Source organism: Penicillium canescens (assembly GCF_028828765.1).
Source record: "Penicillium canescens strain IBT 15451 chromosome Unknown utg000003l_segment0_segment0, whole genome shotgun sequence".
Taxonomy (NCBI): domain Eukaryota; kingdom Fungi; phylum Ascomycota; class Eurotiomycetes; order Eurotiales; family Aspergillaceae; genus Penicillium; species Penicillium canescens.
In genome coordinates this window covers 4060322-4079079 of record NW_026703965.1, presented here as the reverse complement: position 1 = coordinate 4079079, position 18758 = coordinate 4060322, and the positions used below count along the sequence as shown (strand labels likewise).

The 18758-nt window shown below is 45.5% G+C and overlaps 3 protein-coding genes across 3 annotated transcripts; 1 reads left to right on the top strand and 2 right to left on the bottom strand.

The window, feature by feature from the left end:
• Positions 1–6655: 6655 nt before the first annotated feature.
• N7446_004983 (uncharacterized protein) lies at positions 6656–7891 on the bottom strand (the record flags this gene model as incomplete). The annotated part of the gene is made up of 1 exon (XM_058513731.1): positions 6656–7891. One exon carries the CDS (start codon positions 7889–7891, stop codon positions 6656–6658), a length of 1236 nt encoding a protein of 411 aa, XP_058375060.1.
• An 8259-nt stretch (positions 7892–16150) lies between these two features.
• On the top strand, positions 16151–17722 carry N7446_004982 (uncharacterized protein; the record flags this gene model as incomplete). Its single annotated transcript, XM_058513730.1, has 2 exons — positions 16151–16243; positions 16292–17722. The coding sequence occupies 2 exons, from the start codon at positions 16151–16153 to the stop codon at positions 17720–17722; spliced, it is 1524 nt and encodes a 507-aa protein (XP_058375059.1).
• An 80-nt stretch (positions 17723–17802) lies between these two features.
• Positions 17803–18423, bottom strand: N7446_004981 (uncharacterized protein; the record flags this gene model as incomplete). The annotated part of the gene is made up of 2 exons (XM_058513729.1): positions 17803–17985; positions 18049–18423. The coding sequence occupies 2 exons, from the start codon at positions 18421–18423 to the stop codon at positions 17803–17805; spliced, it is 558 nt and encodes a 185-aa protein (XP_058375058.1).
• Positions 18424–18758: the final 335 nt, after the last annotated feature.

Genomic DNA, 18758 nt, shown 5'->3' with positions numbered 1-18758 from the left:
GCAACAGGAACAGGACTTTCGATTCCTCGAGGCGGAAGTACAGGACCCCAGAATTTACGTCGTGTTTCCTGGAGGCTACATGGCTCCTAGAAGCTGTTCATATTCTCCCTGAAACCGCACACAAGCCTCTGGGAGCAGGAGAGCTCCCAGGCCCATGATGAGTGTTCCTAGCACTGATAGAGCTGTCAACATAAACGTGACTGATGATAGTGGGCATGGACAGACCTACAAGCTACTGTACGTTTGATTTCCTGGGGCTCTGTGATTCCCGGGCTACTCACATGTTTCCATGGTCAGCTTTTGAAGTCTTCAAAAACAGAAATGCTGGTGAATACTTACCAAAAGGGTGGCCAACTATTATCTGTCTTTTAGATTAAGCCGCTCAGAGCACTGCTCCATGGCCGGCCACGATGGACCCGCTAGTCAGATCAAGAGATGAACACGCTTTAATTCCAATTATCAAATCCAATTGCTAAATTATTTTAGCAACTCTGGAGTAAATCTATTCCTTTGCATGACTTTGACCGTCGTATTTTTCTAATATTTTCGAATTCCACATCTTCTTCACTCATCCATCGAAAATTCATCATGACTATTTGCGACAGTATTCATTCGAAGTGCTCGCTATCTAGTTCCTTCACAGCCCTACTTGTTGGAGCACTTCGGACCGCCACTTTCACTGTTTTGTCGGCTCAGTGTGCGTATTCAGCTAGAGACCAAACAAGTCACGTACGACAAAACGAACAAGTGACAAGATGACCACTAGAGACCCAAAAGCGGCCTGGCCAATGGCCCCATAATACATAATCTTGTAGTATGGAAAGTGGTCCTCACTGTCAAAAATCTCGAAGGATGTCTGAAACCCGTGGACGTGGCTGGCAACATAGCCCCTAGGGAGAGAACGGCCAAGCTCACGATGATTTGAACGCAACCGTAGTAAACTCGAGCGTTGCAGTTCTCTTGTAGCCACTTTGGGTAGATCACAAGGACAAACCCAAAGATGGAAAACAAGGCTGAGATAAGGGCCACAATCACCATGCCCTCGACGACGTTGTCCATGAGGTTTTGGAATGTGACGTCCAAAATAGAGTCGCTCGGGGTGACGAGGTCGGATTTTGCGCAGTCCCTCAGGACGACTGCAAAGCGTACAATGGCCGAACTGAGACTGGCAAGGGCCAGCCAGGTGGTGGTAAGGAACAAAATCAGGAGACGTAGCCGTATCACGGCCCCAACAGTATTCAGAGGCATTTTGAGTCCACAAGCGCAGATTTATCGAATGCAAGAAGGTGATGCAGGTGTCATTTCAAGGGAACAGTTAAACAAAATATGGAGTGAGAGGGAGAAAGATGAAGCAGGTCAATATCTTCGGGCGCCGTGAAGTTTATATGTGCTACGTGCTCTTCACACAAAGGCTGCCTTTTCAAAGAGCAGCACAGCCGATATCGAGCCGCCACAGACGCCTTTTTAATCACCTGCTGCCTTAGTGGCAATCCTTATAGGAATTTACCGGATGAGAATGTTCCGAGTTGGAGCACTCTTACAGTAAAGGTTGACGGCCTTGGAAAACGTGTCCGATCTCTTGGGAGTAACGCGGGTCCTGGAATCATCCCATGCGTTCCCAGGGTTTACTTTCCTGTAGAACGGGGCAAGAATACTTTCAACATCTCCAAGATTGTGACAGGTTGTACATAGGCCATATCATTTTCGGTGAAATCGTGAGACGAGGAAGCTATGCTTTGCTGTTGGTTGCCAAACTCCCGAACCGTTCCTCAGGAAAATGTAGCCACCAATTTTTTGTCTCCTCTGTCGAGCTTGTCTTGCCAACAATGTTAGGATCTGTTTCCAACCGTGCGACAACTGCCACTGTTTGGTGAATCAACGCGGCCGATCAAGAACGAGTTTGCACTGATCAAATTAAACCAAGTCCCACTATCAAAGATGTGAGCAACACGGCTCAGATAGATATCTTCCATGGGCGGAGGATTCACATGTTTTGGTGTTCATTGTTGTTTCATGTTTTAACGTTGATATGGACATGATATGTGACACCATTCACCACCCGTACATCCCAAAGATGCTGGAATGAGAACACTCAACTGATATTTTCATATCGGCACAATAATAGCGGACTGTGAACCAATAAACCTGAAGGCCCCAGCGCTCGTGGAACGGCAAAGAGACTCCGCTGGTTGAATGTTTCTTTTTGTAGCTTTCGGGCACCCAAATCATGACGCAATAACAACTGCCGAGGGACCGGAAATGCAACTCCCTTCCACACGTTCCAATTAATAACCAACTATGATCTGGCGGCCATGCTGCTCCTGGGAATAGTCGCACGAAACCCCGGGGGCAAGATAACTCCTAGGGCAAATATGTGCGTTCCCAAAGCTGATTGAGCCATCAACAGGTACGGGTCTCTAAGAACCCGAGATGGAGTCAGTCAAGTTCAACCACAATATGACGCGATGCCTGGTGCATCACCTTTTATTTCTACTGGTGTGTTTTCCCATGAGTTTACAAATCGAAATTATGGACATTTCATCTCATTCTCCGCTAATCTTCACGTCTAAAACGCTTTTTGTTTCAGTACAACAATCTCAACTTCCACATCATCTTGGTATATAGGGTTCAAAAGGGTTATATTGAGGTTCCAATTCATCCGATAATTTCACGGTCAAACATGAAAAATCCGAACAGTCGTGGGATCTGCAACCGTTAAAAGTGTTTTCGGCAAAATTTGTAATGCCGTGACTTACAGCTTTTGTCCAACATGTATGTTTCTTCGTATGATTTGACATGAAACATCTCAATGACAACGACTTTATCCGCCTTGGACCGCTGGATCTCTTGCGTAGTCTTGAAAGCAACGTCCAGGCGCTGTGATGTAAGTGACCTGAAAATGTCGGCGAGACGAAAGGCCAGGTTGGCTATACCCATGTCAAAGGCCGTATCAGTCTGGATATCAATTTACTTACTTCTTTCAAGTCCTCTCTCCATATTGCAAAGTTGGTGCGGACCAGACAGGGTAGGAATATCAATAGCTTCACCCAAAGAGTCCAATATCTTTGGCAACAACATCGGATTCAAAGCTAGAAATGCCCTTCGGTAATATCCCGCCACTTCTAATTGGCTATCAATTCTCAGGATCCGGGGTTCCATGCTGGGAACACGGATTTCTTCACACTGAAAAGCTCTCTGTAGGCTTAGTATCATAGACTGCAAATGATATATTGAGACCTCGGCACCAAACAGTGGCGATTCTTTGAGCCGGCATGCCATCGTTGACAGAAAGGTTTGGTCGCGAGTCCAGATTTCCTTGGATTCATATCCCTCAAGTTCACCAGCCTGTATGCCTTGAAAAACATGACAAATCAATGCGACGCTTGCCCTCACTCCAAAAGACCGGTACGGAGGGTGTTCGGTTTGCAAGGTTTCAGCTAGAAAGCTCGAGTGAGGGGATGCATTTTGCCCGATAAGGAACAATATATACCTTGTTTGGAGTTCTATGTCTTCCAATGTTACTGTGTGCAGCCCGTCGGACTCAGTCAAAGCTTCGCGGGCACCGATTAGCCATCCTTGAAGATGACCATCCAGCAAAACAAAGCTCTTTTCCCAGTCACGGCCGCGGCGACATATGACCTTCCACAGAGCTCCTACATCCATAGGAAGCATTGAGGAAATGAAAAGATAACTTAGAACCAACAAGAGTTGGTGGACTGTGGGTGGACCGTAAATGCTTTTCCCAGCTATGGTAAAATCAAAATTCGGCCGTGGAGGCAAAGAGGTCTGGTTGACAGTCAGTCGTGGGTCTCAAAGCCTCATAAATTGTGATTATTACCGGAGGGGTCATCTGCACAAACGGCTTTGTCGTTTGAGAGGTTGACAAGCTTCGACCCCGTTCCATAATATCTTCAGCGGCTGTAGGGCCATTTGTTTGGGAAAGCGACTCCGCCACCGTAGCCGCAACAATCTTTGGTAGTATTTCGTAAGGCAGATTTTGATCTTGCTTGAAACCCTTCTTCTTCAAGTGCTGAATATGTTCATCATCTGCACACCCTACGACGTGGTGCATAGCCTCAGCTGTACTCGTTCCGTGTTGCAAAGCCTGTTCGGTTGGCGGTTCTTGTACTTTCCATGTAGTTTGGTAATCACCAAATTCACCCTCTTGCACTTGTTTTTGCTGATTTGGCCGTAGCTCTGAGAGAGCAGGTCTCCGGTCTGGCCCTTTCATTGCATAAACACACAATTTACCACGCCTGACACAAGCTTGACAATGGGGGACTTCACGATTGCATCGAATTTTCAAACTGCGGCATGATTGGCAGGAATGAAGAGGCATTGTGGTTAGACTGGTCAATATTGCAAGCTACTGTACCACCGTTGCATTCCAACTGTTTAAGCAAGACGTGTGATAGCTATAGGACGCGTGGACATAACAATTGGTGATAGACTGTCACTCCCGATGCACTGCAATAGGATATGTCAAACGCTCTTCTCAGCAGGCGCAGAAGCGGAAGGCGTATTTCTGAAAGGCGGTTTCAGCTCAGGGCGAGTGGTACTGCGACGCAGAAGAATCCAGTATGTAGGGGCGATTGTTGTAGCACACCACGTTCAAGGTAACCTGAAGCTATACGGGTAGAAGTCAAAGAGTCCATAGAAGAGGAAAACCGGAACTTATAGTGTCTGTTGGTTTCAGAGACTGTATACAGTAACTCAAGATATGTAGCCAGGTTTGATGATTACAGTCCGCTGATTCCGGATAAGTTCCTAGGAAGGAGTTCCTTCGTCCTAGGAGCAACCGGCATGTTTCTCGGGACACCAGTCATGCATTCAAATGCCCATGGTGACACATAAGGGGGGTTTTTTTGAGCTGCAACAGAACGCGGATGCCTGGGCTGTCGCGTATGCCAGCGACCAAACACCGGCATTATCTAGATGCTTGAGCTCTGACAGGAGGAGTTCCTTGAATATTAGAAATTATGAACAGTGCCCTGGGAGCCGCGTTGCCTATCCTGGGCATTGCATCAGCTACCCTAGGCTCGGCTTTCTGCTGGAAAGTAAAGTTAGAGGTCCAAAAGCCTTTTGGTAGGATTGAAAATCATTAAGCAAACTTCAAGACATTTCTGCACACTTCTTGCACTTACTAGTTCCCCGCTGTTTCCCTCATCATATTCGCCACCTAGACCAAATTCCCGGAAGCCATTCGCCGAAGGAAAGAGACCCCCTTTCAACATACGTCAGTAGTACATGATAACCTCAAGAATGTCATACACGTTTTCCTTAGATAAACATGCATACATCGCCTTTGATTTATTATAGGTATTGCTATATCTTTGGAATGAATTGCTCGTCTTTTCCGCAGAGTGATATCTGTGGACAAGGAAGATATCTTTCCTGCGGCTGTTTTCTATTTTTCGGTTAGAGTGTATTGTGACTTCCCATTGATAAAAGCCTTGTTCCGAAAGGTATTAAAAACGCTCTCTACGCGTTTAACTGGGAAAGGAATCTGGGTGCGGGCATCACACCGGAGAAATTAATTCATCTATAGTGTAATTCCACTGGTTTGATTTGATGATTGCATAACTGATTAGGGGATGAGACCTTTGGAAACGCGGTATACCATTGATGCTCTTGCTTGGTACTTAGTCTCAAAGCTCTCCAGATATTGATTCCTTTTGTTACTTTGCACCTAAATTAGAAATATCGCTTTATAAACTCGGCGATAGATATCGACTTGTCCATTATCTATGTAATAGAAGATCTCTAAAATATGTCCCCATGAAAGCTACTGAGGTAGGAATCTCGTATATCTTCTCTTTCTTGATGCTGCAGGTCTCTTAAGCGACGGAGAAACGATGACAATGTCAACCTTCCTTGCAGTTTATAGTGTGGTGGTCATTGATCGACCAGCCGAGGCGTTGGGTCATTGAAGTACAACCGGACTGGCCTACCCTGAGCCAACCCTGAGCCCACCTGAGCCTACCCGGAGCCAACCCTGAGCCCACCTGAGCCTACCCGGAGCCTACCCGGAGCCCACCCGGAGCCCACCATGAGCCTACCCGGAGCCAACCCTGAGCCTACCCTGAGCCAGCCGAGCTTATGTCATCTCAGATGAGGGGTAAAATACCGTGAGTTCCCCGCCTTGTATTGTCGTACATGATCATTCCGGACCATCCCCACACTCACATGTTATGTATGGTAAATCTGAGCATACCGGAACAACTCTGTCGTAACAGGTCATACATAGCACATGGAGCGTTCCAACAGATCCAGGAGTCCTAATCAACCATATTGTCATTGTGGGCCATCCTCAATACCGGCTAGCAAGGTTTTTCCAATTTGGGAGCCTGTGTGCCTCTGTACAAAATGAAGCCAACAAATTTCGATATTGACCAATGCTATCATCCGCAATGATTGTACCATTCCAGCAGGAAGTGAATAATGGATCCAATTTCTTGAAACATCTCAAAACAAATAAAAATCGCGATGAGCGATCGAATTACAGAGCCCTGGTCCTCACGATTTCCACCTCCTATACGTGGCTAGAATCGTTCCAGCATGTTTCAACTATGCACCTTATGCAATTGATCAACCCCTCATATAGCATTCTACATATTCTGATGATTCTGTCGGTAGCGTCTCAATTTTGATTATGTCAAGCAATAAGAACAATGGGGAAAGATGGCCGCCTTTTCTTCATTGTTGTGCTCCAGTACACTTTTATTGACCCTTCGCTCCGCCCGGGGAATTCTTGTGAAAATTGTTTGACCACCTCCGACCAAGCCAGGTTTTGCTCGTCTTTAAGCTTCATCAAAAGGCGATCTTCCTCCGCAGACCACCGTAGTCCCTTTCTCGAAGAGGTGTGCGGCGCTTCAACTGCTTCATTGTTCAAGCTCGTGTGGCCATAGTCGTCGCTTATGTCGTCATATTGGCTTGATGGAGAAGCGGCAGCGGCGTTCGAAGGTGCAGAAGTGCAATGAGTTAACGCACCCTCAAAAAGCCAGGACAGGAACTGTAGTCGGTCTTCGACGGAAAGGGACGAGAATTGGGCACGAACTGTGGGGAAAGAAACGCTCTGACGGTGACCGGAACTTTTCTTGGGCCGAGTAGGGCCAAATCCTGTATGCCCTTTTCTCGTACCCGAACTTTTCTTGGATATTGAGGACTGACAATCAGTGTCCATCCTCCCTTTTGAATTTCGTTGTCTGCGTTCGAGAAATGAGACTTTGTTCTGAGAGCGAATGAATTTCGCGGGACATTCGTCCGGGTTCATTGCGATGTCGGTGATCCTCGTAGTCGTTTGAGTGGGTTCGACAACCGGAGAGGCATGGTCATTTAAGATTGCAGGATCGATAGTTTGAATATTTGGAAGCTCTGCATTCTGAGCAGGGATTCCAAGATCAACAGTATGAGGATTTTGACCGGCAAAATCCACAGAATCCCAGTCGCCCGATTCCAAATTGAGGAATTGATGCTCTTTTTCCCAATGGATATCATCGGCAAATCTTGTAGAAGCGACGTCATCTGCACCAACTATGTTTTGTGGTTGCAAAATGTTCTCGAAGTTGACAGGCTCCGGGTCAATAACAGCGGAAATTGTCTGATCTAAGCCCTTCGATTCTCGTCGAGTGGTTTGAGCTTCCGAATGCAACCCATCTAAGCAGACCTCCGTCGGCGGGCGGGCAGGAAGGGGGTGTCGCTCGGGTTTGTGGGAATGAAACTTTTGGCTCTTCGGGTCATAGTCGCTAGAATTGGAGCTTGGCGGAGTAGTGGTGATCGAGACTGGACTTGGGTAGCGACAAGTACCAGGGGAATTGCGCAATGGCTGAGCTTTGTCATGGAAAGGATTCCATGGACGAAACGATTCCAGGCGAAAGTTGGTGTTTGACATGTTTAAAAGCTAGGTGGCTAGAAGAATCCTGAAGGTGTTGCTTTGGGAAGGGAAAGGGGGAGTTGGAGGTTTAGTGTGTAGCAGGGTTAGGGGGAGGGAAAGGGGAACTGATGGATTGATTGAGCCATTCGAAGGAGACTGTCATCTCCTTTATAGACAAGTATTTCCCGTGAGACAGCGCAGAGAATTCACCGCGGATTCAACTCGAGCCGTTTCACCGTCGCATCAAGGCGCGGAGCCACACCAATTGCACATCAAGGGGCCGAAGGCCATCAGCAAAAGCTTCCGCACACCTCGGTGGCGGGGCTTTTGTGACCCGGCTCCACAGTGGTCGTCAGCCTAATCTCCAATCGCTCATGTATGCGCGCGGCGGCAGCCGTCTGTAGAATGTACTATCGTCCGCCTCGTGATGTAGTACTTGGCATCGACTGAGACCAGGTGAGAATGCGGCAATTTCGCCATTGGTCCGTATCACGGCATGGTCGTCCGAAGTCTCGTCGACTGGGTAACAATGGTCAGGAGAAATAGACTATGACGAAAGTCTTACCACTAGGCAGTCGCGAACAGGCGGACCTGGGTGGACGACTGGGGGCTGTACAATGCAACCTCGGACGATCCACAGCAAATCAGAAGCGTGTGTATCGAGGGTTTCCGAGACACTGTTCTCCGGCCGCGCAGAAAGAATGCCAGCGAAATGAGCGAGGCACTCGGCGAAATGGCCTCGTAATAGGAGGAATAGGAGGGTTCCTCGAGAGCTTCCTAGTATAACCAACGGTCGGCGGAGATGCTAGCATCATGTTGTACGAAGACTTCATGATCTCAATGCATCAAGTCGCCAGGGATTAGCTCGCGTTGCAGGCAATGCCGGCCAGAACAGTCTCAACGGTGGATCGAACAGCAACTCCGGCGGAAATGAAAGGGGCGATGCATCAGGTGGCAAGTCAGTGCGTAGAAGTTGGTGGGGGTCGAGAGAAAGGGAGTCAGAAAGGAAAAAGAAGAGAAAGTGCGTCGACAAAGCTGCGAGGAGGACGAGCGGTGTTTTATAGATGGAGGTGCCGGTCGGGGGACGGTAAAAGCGGCCAGAGGTGGCACTAAACCCGAACCGGGACGCGGACGAGGGCACCAAACCCGAAGGGGCAAGGGGAAGGCGGAGACGGGCAGGCGGTCGAAGGCGGCAGGACGGCGGTGCAATGAGAGCCGGTTCTGGCCCCCCGCTCACCGTGTCCTCGTATACTATAGCATCACATTTTGTAGTTTATTTGATATATCCGCTATATAGTATAGACTTATTAGTTAAGAAGCGTAGAGTCTAAATAAGGGCCACTCACGACTATCATTAAATACTTTCGCCGCGCTATACCGGAGGCTATAGGGCTTCGTGACCTCTTCAAAGCCCGTAATTTCGCCCCCACGTTTCGTACGATAACGTAGCCAGCCGCCTATTAGATTCTGTTCTAGGGCAATTCGGATCCTATTGGGTTCTCTTAATACGTGACAAAAAACATATTAATCAAGAAATTCCGGTCTTAACTTCAACTCCTACTATCTAAGTCTATTCAAAACCCGAAGACTATACAAATTTTCTAGATAGTTTATTACGCGACCGTCTTTTAGAAAGCGTCTTAAATGCCCTAATTCGAAAAAGCAAGCCTAACAAGAAAACGTGCGGGCTAAGGACTAGCGTAGGATCAAAAATAACCTCCGGGATTAGGAAGGTATTCTTATTATAATTAGCTAAGCTAACCTAATTCGAGCTCGTATCGCTATAAGGAGGGTAAAAGAAGAATAGAAGGATAATGATAGGGCAAGGTGAATAGAACCATAGATATAAACGAGGGATTCGGGGCTAGGGGAATATCCTTACGATTCCTTCTTGCTAAGAAATGATTTTGTGAATTCCGGCCTTATATAAATGAAAAGCCGAGGAAGGTAGCTATTTAGATCTCTTACTAGGGTTAACATAAGGTCCCGGTAACGAAGGTTTAAGAGCGCTCTAGGCCGGCTGCTAGTGATAGCGGCTAGTTAATAGTATAGGAGGAGCTACACCCGGTACTAGCTATAAGGGAAAGTTATCTCCGTCGTAGATAGTACCACTCGAGCAAACTCGGCTATATCTTCAATATATATAGTCGCTTTCGGTTGCCGATCGAAGCAGAGATTTTTCTTAGTCGTAACTATCGTAAGCACCTATAGGCCGTTAGCCATAAATAGATTAGTCTAACCGATTAGCGGACTAATAGACTTATATCCTCGATTTTAACGATCGTATCTTTACTAAGTCTATACCCGACTTTAGCCTTATAGACTAGATACCACTATTTCTAGAATGTCTCTAGCGAGCTTTTATACTTTAGTCCCGGCGTACGTCGCCCGTTCTTCCCCCTCCGATAATCATAGCGCTAGGAAAAGAGAGCTTTTAAAAAACGGATTGTCTCCTCTATGTTAGAGAGCTAGAAGAAATATTCCACTAGGTCCCGCTTTCCGCCTTCGTAAAACCTAGAATAATTAGCTAAATACAATTAGAGAAACCATAGGGGTAGCACGCTCTTACCTATCCTAATAGTCCCGCGTCTTATCTAGTTTGTCTTAGGTTCTTAGGCTATAGCGTTTTTGCCGAAGCTAGGAGATATCGAGACACTCTACCTCCTAGAGATAGTACTCTAGTAGAAGCTACTTCTCTTCGTCTTCTATAGGAAATTCATCCTCCGACTCCGATTCATCCTCGTTATTATAATACGTAGTGACCGAATCGGTTTCTAAGGCTTCGTTCGAGAAGATCTTAGGTAGTTCTAAGCTCGTGTCACTCTCGTCGTCTAACAAATTAGGACGTAAAAGGCGAGGCATAATATAGGAGCAGTGTCCGGTAGGGAATAGGGAACTAATCAAGAGTGTATAGAATCCACCCGAAACACTAGGGTTCTACCGGAGAAATAGATTGGATAATAAGAAGATCGCTAGCGAGCGGGAAGAATAAAAATTCGGGAGTCATAGCGGTCGGTATATATGGAATCTAGGGAATAAAGGTGCTCAAAAGGTGCTAAAAGGGGAGACAGAATAGCTCCTTCTTTCCGGACCCTAGTTAGAACGGGCTCGTAGCGGCAGTATCACGAGTAGGACCAGGAACGGCCGGCGCTCTAGTAAGGTCGCTACGGGGCTAGGCGCCATACAACGGCCAAAAAGAGAGTGAAAGTGGCAGTAGGTCACATTGGCTGTGTCCTTAGATACACGTGACGCTAAGACCGTCGCCGGTGAATGGGAGGCTTAAAACGGCCCCCGAAGCGGCCTTTTCTGGCCTGCTATTCACCGTCTCATTGTTATGTGGAGTATACTAGCATTAATATATTTGCTCGGCACTATAGTGTTGGTATCTACGTCGATACTTAGGCAATTGTCCGAGGTATGCCCGCTTAGAAGTAGCTTATACGTTTTGCCTACTCGATAAGTCGGTCTATCGATCCGCGTAGGCTATATAGGCTAGAATATTCGAGCTCTATCAATCAAATCCTATGTGTGATTGCTATAGAAGAGTTTAAGCAAGCACGAGAGTAGGCCTAGGACGTAAAAAGACGAACGTTTAAAAATGCTTAGTTCGCTCTCTAGCGCGAGTTTAGTGATAATCCTCCGTAGAAAGGGTTAGTTTCTCGTTATCTACGGAAACTCTATAGACGATAGGTACTACAAAACAAAAAAGTGGACAAGTTACACAAGAAATTTAAACGAGTAGAGGAGCACTATAATCTTACTATACGTGATTTACGAAACGAAAAAGGATAATAACGCAATCGCTTAATTCGTAAGAACTTAGGGCGGTATAAGAACGAGCAACCGGTGATTGATAGCGAACGGTAACTATCCGGAAAGATAGTCGACGAAGAAGTAAAGGTCGCTTTAGAAAGTACCGGCTATATAACACTATAGTATATAACCCTTATCGATACTATCCTAACGATGCCGGGTACGACGGTTAAGAAAGAGTATAAGCGTCGAATTGCTATAGTCAATATAGTGATTACGGTATATAATATAGAAGAGGGCGCACCCTCGCGGCCTTATGTTACCTAAAAACGCTCCGCTAATGCTATAAATATGCCACCGGCTGCCACGTTACCTAAAAGGTAGAATCTAATCCCTTTATATAAGAGCGACGATATATTTTCCTAGGCTATCGCTTTAGTTTACGTCAAATCTCTAATAGAGACTAACGATCTACTTTATTTATCTTAGTAGCCCTACGCTACCACAAAGCGATCGTATAAGAATATATAAGAATTCTGGATCTCTAAGCCGACACTTTATCAACAAGTATATCAAGCCGTTTCTAAATAACGTACTTTTTAAGTGCTCTATCTACGGAGAGAAGTTAGAGTCGAAGTCTACGCTACTAAACCATACGGAAAGGGTGTATAGAACCGTCTCCCGCTCTTCTAGAATAGCTCTTAATATAGCATAAACACGAAATTGTTTCCGTTTTCTCACTTTATAAAGATGTTACCGGAGTTTAGGGTTATAGGTGCGGTATTTGTTATCTTAGCTAGGATTTATAGACTTATTTAGGTTTTGGTAGAGCTAGTCTTTGCTATATAACAAGAATGTTTAATCTTCGCTTCTACGAATCTAGTCAATCCCGGGTAAAAGACACTATATAGTCACGGGGTATAACTATATATACTATATCACCTTTCTTATGTTATAGTCTTTATTTCTTTACTAGGTGTAGCCGTTCTAAGTATAAAAATCGTCTCCTAGTAGGCCGTGTCTTCCCTTTATTTTCCCGAGCCATAGTTTCCTTAAAGCCTTAAGCTAGAGATAGGCCATGTTATTAACGGACCGACGAGGCCACTAGTGCACCTATCTGTGCTTTATTTCTAGGCCTTTGGTATAGGCTATCTTCTATTTTTGAAGCCTATAAGTAGTCGCGAATTACGAGTCCGAATCATAAAGCTATAGTATGGTATTATAGCTAAGAACTCGGTTATAAGCGATAAGTAAAACGGGCATCGGTCTCCGGGCGTCTTCTAAATAGCGTTATACACCCCGTAACTTACGGACAATTTTTAACGTTATTTGCCTAGATACTAGAAACTACTAAATTGTGGTATCTAGGACGACTAATTGATAATAAGATAATTGACCTAATGATCTATTATAATAATCTATAGTCTATATAATCGCGTTAGGCCTATCAACACCCTCCTAGTATTGAAAGCTATATAGGGCACGATTACTATGTGTTATAACACAGTTATTCCGGTATAGTGAAGATTACTATACAAAACACATAGAGATATTCGCCGGTAATAAGTAACTAAGTGTGACAATACGGTGCGGGGAAATCATAGAATTTCCCCTATCGGAGTTAACACCCAATTTTGCCACCACTAAGCCAACCCTAAGCCTACCCTAAGCCTTAGTGCTTAAGGAAGACATAGCAAATACAAATTCCTATATACTTACTATTTAAGTTCAATATTTTAGATTCTATTTTGTTTTGGGTTTTTTTAGACATTATAGTTATATTTTGTCTCTGTCAAGACTATAATGTTCTATGATCTTAATCTACTTAACTTAAATAATATGCGGCCTTATATAATATTGTTTACTATAAGATCTAGCGAGCTACGAGAAATAGATATAATCACGCTTAGGCAGAATAGTTCGCTATGTCTAGATTTCTTAACACTTATTATATACGGGGCTATAAACGCAATCCACACTATAAGAGAGTAGAGTAGCTCTTACGAGAATAACTAGATTATCCCTCGGGCGATGCTTAGCTACCAATAGTGGTTACTACTAGATTTTAGCAAAATACGATATGTTATTAGCAAAACTTATATTTCTTAGAAAATTAATCGATCCTACTGTCTCGGTGGCGGATAAGAAATCCACCGTAGCGGAACTAATTGGCTAGCGCTCTAGATTATTTACGCTAACAACGCCTTTATCTTTGTCATATTTCTGTATAAGCTATATCGTGATTGATAGAAGCGCGGCAATATATATAGCTTCGGATTGCTATAACGTGCAATCTATATAAAATTCTAGAGACGCTATTATTTGTTAGCTAGATAAAGTAAGAGAGGTTCACTAATAGACTATGACGGGCAAACCTAGAAGATAATAGATCCTAATTCTGCTTCGCTAGGATAAAGTATAGGAGTAATCATAATATACGCGAGGGTTAATAGTAAGTCGTTAACAAAAAAGAACGTAAGCTCGTCGTGCATATAGCATTTATGTAAGATAAGGACGTTCCTATGCTCGAGACGCCCGAATTTGTGGATTAATCTTTAAGCGTTCTACCTCCGGTATATCTAGATAGCAACCATACGAGATAGACGGGTACGGCGCGTGGTAATCGTAACTTTCCCGGCAATCTCATATATAATTACCTTTCGATAGGTATCCTATAGCGACTCTTATCTTACAATTAAGACGGACGCAATATCTCTAACACCGTACAAGCGTGGTAGGCAAAGGCTCTTACGAGGCCTAGTGACAACCTTCGATTGACTATAGCGGCGTAGTCTAGCGGCTTTCGTAGCGCGAGTCTCGTAGGTGGTGGGTCCTAATATTGAAGTAGGGAGCTAGGATTAGGCTTTGATAGTGTTAAGGTCATATATCATGTTCTCTATATATGGCTTGGTTAACATAATATAAGAAAGTATTACTTCTAGTTTAATTAGCGCATGTATTTAAAGGGAAGTGTGATCCTATTTATTTATACGCGTAGTGAAACGAATTGGTATTATACAGAACCCTAATATCTTTTTCGATAATTTGAACGTTTTCTTGTTTCTCTACTTAAAGATAGGAGATCGTAGCTATAATCGACCGCTATAAGATAAGGCTGCCGAGCCACGGTCCCCACCTAACACTACGACAGCTATACGATCCATTGTCGTCGAAAGAAGCGAGCGTGCTGGCTCAACTCCGGACCGGCATGGCGAGACTCAATGGATACCTATATCGAATCGATGTCGCCGAGATGGATCAGTGTGCATGTGGACAAGCAAGAGAGACCGTGGAGCACTTCCTATTTCGATGTCAGAAGTGGATCACGCACCGGACGGAAATGCTGCAATGTACCCATACTCACCGAGGCAACATATCTTTCTTCCTGGGCGGAAAATCGCCTTTGGATGACCAGAACTGGAAACCGAATTTGGAAGCAGTGCGAGCCACATTACGGTTTTCAATCGCCACGGGCCGACTCGACGCCGCTTAACCGCGTCAACCAACACAAATCAACCCTACCCCACCCCAGCCCCAATCTAACCCCCACCAACTACCTTGTGCCAGCGACGGTAGACGCGCTTCAATTGCCGAAGATAGGATGTTGAACACTTGGAGAAGCGCCTTCAAGCAAGTCTACTAACTAAACACTAACCCACAAGGACCCGCTAAGATATTGACATCTGAGATGACATACACTGAAAAGAATCTTGTATGGGCTGCAAGGAGACATAGCATTAGCTAAGGCGTGTTTATTTAGATCAGTGATAGTTGCCGTTTCGGTTCAGCCGCCGGGCGTTAATGAATTGTGTGTGTGTAAAACCTCCCACTCCAAGGCTCCTTGGTCATTGTGAGATATCTTGAACCGCTCAACTCCACCTTGCTGAATATATCCACCTGCAGACACCGATATCACCGCGGCCCATATCTTTCTCACTTCCTTTGTTTTATAAGGGTGTTAGTCTCGATCTCCTGGTCGGACTTAATTAGGAGATTATCCTAACACCAGGGTTTGATCGCCTCTTCCTTGCGGATGACGCTAGTATATAATAGACACCAGTTGATACGCGGGTAGGTAATCGGGACTAGACCTCCGCAAAATCCAGGTTTAGGTTGGGCCTGGCTCAAATGGGCCCCAAGCAGTGCAAATATGCCAATTCTTGACAGATGTATAAACTTCCAAGGTTACAGTGTAGACCATCCATGGTTTCGTAAAATACATGTATTCATCAGCAATTTTATGGATGCCAACACTGGTTTTATGCAAATAATGGGCTTTGCGGATGTCCAATCAAGACGCAGCATTTTGGTGCTATCACGTGATACCACGTGTTCAGTAGCCAAAAACGACGACCCACATCTTCGTAGCGTCTTTATAGTGGCAAACTCACCGTATACGGTATGGTCTAAAACACCAAAGGGAATCTCCAGAGGGCTCTACTTCAATATGATTAGCTAAGTTCTAGAGCATGGGGCTAGCAACTAGTACTCTTTCAGTTTCCACTCGCAGTAGTGGGCTCTTAAATGGCAGCCCTTCTCGTTCTTCGTTTTTTCCCCCAGCCCAACCAACACAAGTCTTCGGGTCAAATCCAAACAAGAGCATCAACAATGTCACGTGTAAGTCATCATTTTTAACCTTCTCAGGATTCTGACTAATTTGGGTAGATTCATCGAGACCCACCGGGCTTGACCAGCTGTCCGAGAGACATCTTATACTCGATATTCGAGTTATTGTCACCGACTGAATTTTATGCACTATGTCTCGTTCATACCAACGTTCGCGTGGTAGCCGCAAAATTTCTCTACGAGAATATTCAAATGATCTGGGAGCAAGAGAATCATTATGATCCTCCCCCAGTCACTAAACTTTTGCGAACTCTGGTGGCCAGGCCTCATTTGGCTACTCACATCAGAAACCTTCAGCTCACCGGCCTACCAACCAAACACCCCGCACTCGTGAGAACCATCCGTCTCGTGCCCATCTCTCCTACTGAGCTGAGCGAGTCTATATCCTTCATTCAAAAAACTGGGGTCCCGTATAGCGACCTTTGGATGCAAGAATTACAGCGAGGCAGACTCGATGCGGTTGTCGCACTCCTCCTAGCACAAATGCCGAATCTCCAGTGTCTGCGCCTGGGGCCTGCTTTCACACAGCGAAATGAAATTATCGGGATGGTTCTTCGTTCCGCCATCTTCAAGCCCGTAGACTACGGGCTACCGGACTTTCGGCATCTCCAACATGTGACTTACCTCCTCAAAGTAGGACGTGACTACGCGCGCGACCACGAGGTCAAAAATACCGCTGACCTTCTGCCCTTCTTCTATCTATCAAATGTCAAAAGTCTCTTGCTCGCCGTCGACAGTCCTCTCGCGATAACGTGGCCAAAGCCAAAATTGCCTATCCCATCAAGCCTCACATCGCTCGTTTTGAACACCGTTCGGGAGAACTATCTCAGGGATCTACTTTCAATCACGCCGCATTTGAAATCATTGCAGTGGAAGTTCTGGTACGACAGCGGTCTTCTCGATGCAGTCAATTCACCAATCGTTGACCTTGATCGGATTGGTGATGCGGTGTCTTGTCTTAAGGACACTTTGAGTGACCTGAAGATACTAGGCGAAGTTTATTTGGGAGGAGACGGCGATATTAATCTCCCTGCTATCAAGACAGAGGGCTCATTGAGTGCAATGGTCGTGATGGACAATCTGAAGACACTTCAAGTCCCATGGGCATTCCTGGTGGGATTTGCACTAGACACGACGAAACGCCTGCAGGATGTACTCCCAAAATATCTTGAGCATCTCACCATCACCTGGGATTTGTGTCTACAAAATGATGAGGACGTGGTACCAGATTGGCCTCAGTTCGAGTGGGCGGATCACCACATTCTAGAGGTGCTAAAATCCTGGCTCGAGGACCGAGAAACGTTCACGCCGAATCTTCGCAGGATTACTTTGGGACTAGTTAGATACGAGACTGACGAGTATGACTGGGAACCTTCAATGAGGCAACGGCTCGCAGAGCTGGGTGCTCATGCTGGAATTGTGTTTGACATAATGTTCACAGACGAAATGATTGTCCCAGATGAAATGTGACTAACATTCATTGATTGTACATATCAGCCCCAGGGTCACTTCCATCTAACCAGATGCCAATCCAATATATCTCGCATCACCTATGTGCTCGCCTTAGGGGTCGCGCTAGCCTCGGGGGGCTTATAGTCCAAAGCACACAAAGGGATCTGGTCGATAACCGGTTTACCCATTTTCTCCACCAAATCAAAGGGCTGTGCTTTTATCGTTATGTCCACCGGTTCCACCTCCAGCTGCTTGACAAACAGGTTGCATCCCCATGTTGACTTGCGAAGACGTTAGTGCTGTCAAGAGGATCCGCAGATTTGCTGATATTCACGATCACTCACCATGGATGAACACGGATCAGTATTTTGAGGCTTATCGTCCTTATCCGCAACAACTGTGCAATACTTCGCATCCCGACCTTTCAATGGAGTGTCTTTATTTTTGTCTGTGGTGTAGTACATTTGAGCACTCATTACCTCGCCACAGTTTGCGGAATTTTTGTGCCCTTCTGTGCTTTCGCCGCCATTTTTGTGGAAAGTCGTTTGGTATTCTTCAAGGGCATTGGAAACCTTTGCCTTGGGGTAGGCGAATGCAAAATTAGCTGACTTCTTCACTGACGAAGCCAAGAATATCTCGTTGCCAACAGCGAGTACAGTCATGGCTCGGGGTTTGTCCTTTTTAGCGGTAACCTCGTATAACTTCATGTTGGCTTCCATCTCCGCATATGCAAGATGTGCGAGTTGCCAGAGGTCACTGTCTTCAAGCGCGCTGACATCTTTTTCAAATGTGAGATGGCTACTCCACGCGAAAGTTCGGGGAATTTGGCGGCCTTTTTTCACATGCAGATACTAGTCAAATGTTCCTTCCCACTCCGCCCCACTATATTAGCCCAACAACCAACCCAAGTTTTTTTTTCACTCCTACACCTCCCCTATTGCTCCGATTGTAATGAAATTAGGACCAAAAAGTAGCAAAACGGCGCAGCTATCTACGTCCCAAAGGTCAGCTATTATCTATGCTCACGAGAATGGCGCTACGCAAGTGCAATTAG